Source organism: Haemorhous mexicanus, chromosome 9 (assembly GCF_027477595.1).
Source record: "Haemorhous mexicanus isolate bHaeMex1 chromosome 9, bHaeMex1.pri, whole genome shotgun sequence".
Lineage (NCBI taxonomy): Eukaryota > Metazoa > Chordata > Aves > Passeriformes > Fringillidae > Haemorhous > Haemorhous mexicanus.
Genome location: NC_082349.1, coordinates 28,802,692 through 28,808,691, shown reverse-complemented (window position 1 = coordinate 28,808,691; position 6,000 = coordinate 28,802,692). Strand labels below are relative to the sequence as shown.

The 6,000-nt window shown below is 46.6% G+C and overlaps 1 protein-coding gene across 4 annotated transcripts in view; it reads right to left on the bottom strand.

Moving 5' to 3' along the window:
• Window positions 1-1,318: 1,318 nt before the first annotated feature.
• KIFAP3 (kinesin associated protein 3) overlaps window positions 1,319-6,000 on the bottom strand; it is a 67,112-nt gene continuing 62,430 nt past the window's right edge. For 2 of the 4 annotated variants that reach the window (XM_059854699.1, XM_059854700.1), the window contains exon 20: window positions 1,319-1,702. In XM_059854699.1, coding sequence (XP_059710682.1) covers window positions 1,594-1,702 — 109 coding nt within the window. In that variant the 3' untranslated portion in view covers window positions 1,319-1,593. The remainder of the gene's footprint in view (window positions 1,703-6,000) is intronic. The other 2 variants (XM_059854701.1, XR_009487559.1) reach the window with 2 other exon arrangements.

The window sequence follows — 6,000 nt, the reverse complement described above, 5'->3', positions numbered from 1 at the left end:
GGAAACGATCTAGAAAGGTACAACACTGGAAACCTGTTAGTGTAGTTCAAGTTTTCTGCCATGTTTCTTACTGAGATCTTACCTGTTCTAAGAAACTGTGTAAGAATTAGTTAAAAATGGTAGAGAAAATAATTTTAAAAATACTGCTTAATCTTGGCAACTCTTCTTCCACCTACCTCCAGTGAGTGAAGCCCTGAACAAGAAGCCAGCACAGAGAGAAGGCTGAAAACTGCTATGAAATACCATGGCTAATTTTAGACTCGTTTCCAGTCATGCAGCTTGGAACACAGGGAGTAACGGTGCTTATAAAAGTACTTGCACACTTTGTAAAGATAACACAGGGTTTCAAAACAATTTTTATTTCAAAGGTATTTTTGAAGTATAAGACTAAAAGTTTTCAGATTCCCCAAACAATCCCATGCCTTTGAAGATCACCTTGCCAGCACAGACCCCAGTCTTATGGAATTACTGGTGACTGGTTTTGTAGGATCAGCCCCTGAGGCAAGTCAACTTTCTGTTTAAGCCATAAAGGAGGGAGGAAGAAGGAGAAAAATAAATCTGCAAATCAACAGGCATTAACAAAAGAAAAAGGATGAGGTAGAGGTAACTTTTCTTTTAAAGTGGAAATTTGAACTGTTGCCTTGGTGGCTGTGGCAGTGAGAGCCTTATCATCCCTTTCTTCTGTCACAGTGGGCATGCACAGCTGAAGAACAGCTTCAGCCTGAATTCTATTTACAGGTTATTTCAAAACATGACACAAAACCATCACCACACTGCAAGTGCAGCATGAAGGGGTCCTGGCCTGACTCTGCTGCTCACTGATCCCTGCTTAGATCCAGCTTAAACCCCAGAAATCAGCAGGACAGGATGAACTTGTGTTTCCAGATAGGAAAGCTGGGGTAAAGGCTCTGCTCTGGATTCTGAGCCAAGGTAACATGTTTCTTGCTCTTGCTGCCCTCAGGATGGATGTGGCTGTCTTCTCTCAGACCACAGCGCTCTGTTTAAACACTAGGGTAAAGGTATTCTGTTGTGTAGTTTCTAATTGTGTTTTCAAGCATTTAAAATGGACTGTAAATGTCTGAAGCTCCAGGGGAGTGCATCTGTGCCATCTTTCCATTATTAAAGTGGTGACCCAGGACTGGACTTTGATCCAAACTATGTGCCAGGGCAGTGCCAGGAGATGCTGGGGCTCAGTGGTGTTCTGTGACTGAAGTGTGAGAGGGAAACAGTCCATGTTAAACACCCTGCACATGGAGCACTCTTCTTGAGTGCCTTGTAAAACACACAAAACATCGGTTAGAAACACATTCACCACTGCTGACCACACAGGTTTTTCTATTTAATAGAAATTAAATTAGTAGCTTAATATACATAATGTGACACTTTCCAGTCCAGTAGTTTCCAATTCCCGCTTTCAAGTCACAGTTACTGTACAAAAATAACAACAACAAAGGGCAACCCAAGAGTAAACACTGTCACTAACACACCGGACCCAGGAAGGCTAAATGTACGTGGAGCCACACATGCCAAAGGATACAGAGTGCTGGAGCCCGGTGGTGCAGCATGCAGGAGCAGGCAGGTGCTGCTGGCCCCTCACCGTGCCCCGTAGCCGTAGAAGAAGGGCTCCTCTGGCCGGTAGCCGTAGGCGGTTGCCGGGCGCCCGGGCCCCCCCGCGCTCGGAGCAAAGCCATCCACTCCAATGCTGCAGAGACAAGAGAGAGAACGGCAGAGATTTGTATGGCGTGGAAGGAACACCGCTGCTGCTGGCTCCCAGCTCCTGCTGCTGATGCCTTTTTGGGCTTACCTAAGGACAGAGGCCAGACAAAATCAAGGGAATAAAAAGCTGCTATATTTCTTGAAGGGCCTTCAGGGACTTTTAGGGCACACAAAGCCCCCTCAGGGGCTACAACCAAAATGGACAATGGGTCACAGGTTTTCACACTTTTATAAGTTTGGTCCATTTCCATATTGGGGGTTAATCTTCCAATTACAGCTTCAGGTAATGAACTCATTTACCCCAAGTTTGCTCCCCCCCAATTCATTTTTGTTTTACATTTCTCGGGGCCTGAGGCAGTGAGGTGTCCTTGATTGCCAGGCCTGGAGAGGAATTGTTGTGTCTGACCAAAATGGGAAGCCAGTAGCTAGCACTGTACATGGAGTTTAGAGCTATACACTAAAGAACTGCAGGATTGCAAATAGATGAAAAATATACAAGCTAAAATACTAAGGCATTATGGTTTTGTGAGGAAACTTTGCCAGCTGTGTTCTCCTTCTGGACACTGCTTCCCTGGTGGAAAATGAAATGCTGTGGAGACATCAGTGAAACTCCAATCAGGGAAAGGCTCTCAGGTCCAAGAGGAATTCCAGGAGAGACCAAAGTCTTCCCTCCTTTCACAGATTTACTGGCCAAGCACTTTCTTCCATGACTCAGTGTCTCCCTCTGTACATTACAGTTACCATGTCCTTCAGGCTTCTGGCAAAACCTGCTGTAACCCTGCCCTGCACAGCACATCTGAAGAGTCTCTTTCCCTGCCTTCAGTCCATTTCTGAGGTGCATGGAGAACACCAGCTAAAAGACAGGATATCTGGTGAAAGATGTTGCTTCTGGTGGGATACAAGAGTGGCAGACAAATGGCAGAAGGAATTAATCATGTACTAAAAAGCTATGTACTAATGAGACAGAGTGATTATCTTTTCATGTAAAACAGCATCTTTTACACCTAGAAAGTCCCACAACAATGAGTTAGATGCTAAAACACAAGAACTGCATAGGGAAAAGTGGCACATAGCTCATGCTCAACAATAACTCATGGAGGAGGTAGAGGAAAAACGAGCATTGCCTAAGACACTGGATTACTGCCTATTCATAGCCATGTCACTTCTTAGCTTCCCCTTCAGCAGGGGGACAAATGGAAAAGGATCCTGATTTATTGTCTGACTAAAGATGCATTGAAAGGAGCCGAACTTCCCCTCTGAAGACTGTCAAAACACAAAGAACCAAAGTGCTTTTGGAGTGGGGAAAAGCTGAACCTCATTACTGCCAATTATCCATATGGAACATGGGTTATGCAACAGCCAAGGCTGGGAAAGAACAACCCCTGCAGAAGATGTACAATGGGTGGGCCCCAGGCCCTGGCTCTACAAGAAGCTGGCACAGCTGAATTGCTTGGGCTGAAAGGGCTCAGCTGCATGGGGAGGACCACGTCCATCTCTGGCCTCACAAAGGCACTTTCCTTGGAGTGTATCTCAGTGAGGCCCTAGAAAAGGATCCCTAGTGCCTGTCTCTCAGAAAATGAGCTCACTCATGGGATATCCTGATAGGTGAAGGTGGAAGGTCTAAGGCTGAGATTTGTCCTCTGAGATGGAAGGGACACAATCAACACCAAAGCTGGGAGAAAAAAATTCACTGTTTTACTTGGATGTATCTTTAGAAATGCTGTGAGCTGAAAGTGATTTGCATTTCCACATCTGCCTGTGTGTATCTGAATTGGCAACACCCATCTCCTCACTCCTGCACAGAGCCTGCACACCAGCCCCACCCTGCAGGCTGATCAGCCCTCCAGCACAGCAGAAGCAGCAGAGTGGCCCTGGTGTATCCTGCAGTTGTGCAAAGCTCTGTGAACACATTCCTCTTGCCACCCATTCCTTCCTGTGTCCACTCCAAAGTCCTCTTACCCTTTTCCAAGCCCATTAAGAAATGAGCTGGTGACCTCTGAGGCATCTTCCCCAGATGCCTCCTTTGTACCTGGCAAACAACAGCTTTCTCATTATCAGGCCTGAAGCTTTGAAAGACTCCCAAAAGAAGGGATTAAGAGAAATCCTGTTACTTTGTGTTTATCTCATCTCCAGAAACCCCAAACCGAGCAGTCACCTTAGCCAGTCCCTGCCTCTCCTCTGTCACCGCTTTGCAGTGTGCAAAGACAGACAGACAGACCTCACCCAGGCTGCCCTTGGCTGCAGTGCCTCCATATCAGGCCCAAAGCTCTTGTGAACAAGCCAACCAGGACAAGCATGAAGCTGACCAGTTTGTTTGGCAGTTCAGAAAACAAACCTTTTAACAAACTTATATAAACCAATGCCAATTCCTTAAGGGTTCTTTTAATACTGTCAGTGCCACGAGTTAACAATGTACTAAAAGAAGGCATGGTGGGAATTGGGAGTGCAGGGTCTGGTTCTATTGTGCTTCTACAAATTCCCAGTGACACCAGAGATGTTACACTGCAGAGAAGCAGGACCCTTTAAGGCTACCTTTAAACTCAGGAATTTGATTGCTTTCCTCCAAAGATCCTTAAAAATCAACTACAGCTGATTTATAACAAAGAGCTATTTTAACAGAAAATGCTTTTCTGGGTTTATCTTTCCATCATGTTTTCTGTGACTATAACAATATTAGTTGTGGGTAAGTTGTTTTTATTACAAGTGTGGTAGAACAGGGCCTTTTTGCATTCCTGCAAACCACTGCAAAGCTCATTCTGGAATGATATTCAGGTGAGTGAGGAGGCTGTGGCTGCCCAGGGCTGCTGACTGCAAGTCAAGCTGGCAGCAACCGTACCCAGGCTCACAGCAGTGCCATCCTCAGGTTTCCTGGGGCAGAGGGACACAACAAAAACAGGAGCCTGAAACCTGTCCTGAACTCCTTTGTACACCCCAAGCTGAACCACCGCGGGCTTTTGGGGGCGAGGTGCAATAACGCCCTGAGCCACGCGGTGGCAATGGGCCTCCATCCCTGCAGGCTGAGCTCCACCAGCCACTTCCAGCTCGATAATCCTCACTCAAAGAGCTTCTAAATGTATTTAAACTGATAACGAGAGCAGGGGAAATATGGTTTCAATCACATTCTCAACAAATCATTTTTTTAATATTTTTTTTATAAATGTGTAAGTAATTAGGTAAAGATCCCTAGAGTTTAAACTTTGAGGAGTATCAGTTATTTCCAAATGGTTCAGACATATGTTAGTGTCCTGAAGAAAACTGGAAGAGATGGATCAGCTGATAACTGCTTTGGACAGTCAAAAAAACCCCTCAAAAAAACAGAAAATCACATTAAAACACCTTGATCAAATCACTACTCTCTCCTATCTAAATATTTCCCTGAAGTAAATGAAGTCTTGACCATGCTTGAAAAGAACTGGCTTCATTTTTGCACATTAGTGCTCTTGAAGCACAGCAGCTTTGCCTGTTGAATTGTTTGCACTGGCAGCCTGCAGCAGGGAGCCTGTGGGAGCTGAAGGGAAGGGTCCTGAGCCCAGGAGGTGACAGAGGGTGGGACAACCACCGAGCCAACACGGGCCTGGGGAGAGGAGCCTGGCTCGCTCCCGAGGCTGCCAGGCCAAGGACACAACCCACCGAGGTGAGGACGGATTTAAAAACAAGTCCTGATGAATCCTTGCCCCTTCTGCCAAGAACAGCAGAAGGGGAGAGCCAGCAGAGATGGCAGTTCTGTGGCTGTAAACACTTGCTGGATAATGACTGGCCTGAGCTCATGATCTGTGCCATGTGCGCTCAGATTTATACCAGCAATCAACCTCAAGACTTGCTCCTAGGAAAAACATTGTTGGCTTTATGCTACAGCATCTACCAGGAAACTCAGTCCTCAGCAGAGCAAGCACCAAGCCTGTCTCCCATAATAATGATACCTTATTTGACTCAGTCCTCACAGGGATTATTATTCTTGCTGGGATGCTAATATAGAGTTTATGCAGGAGAGGAAAATCACCGAGAAAGGGACACACAATTATCCACGGGGGCAACAATACTCACGCCTGAGTTAGTATTTTTCTTCCCAGTGCTCCCTGCAATGTAACTGGGCAGCCAGAAGTGCATGCAGCCCTGCAGCTGTAGGGTGATGTGGATGCCAGAGCAGCACAGCAGCCTCAGATGCAGGCTCAGGCTGCAGTCACTGCAGGCAGCTCTGGCTGACGCGTGCGCAGAGCGCGGCGCTCGCTGCCCGGGCACAGCACAGCCCAGCTCTTGTGCAAAGCTCAGCCCCACGCCTGGGGC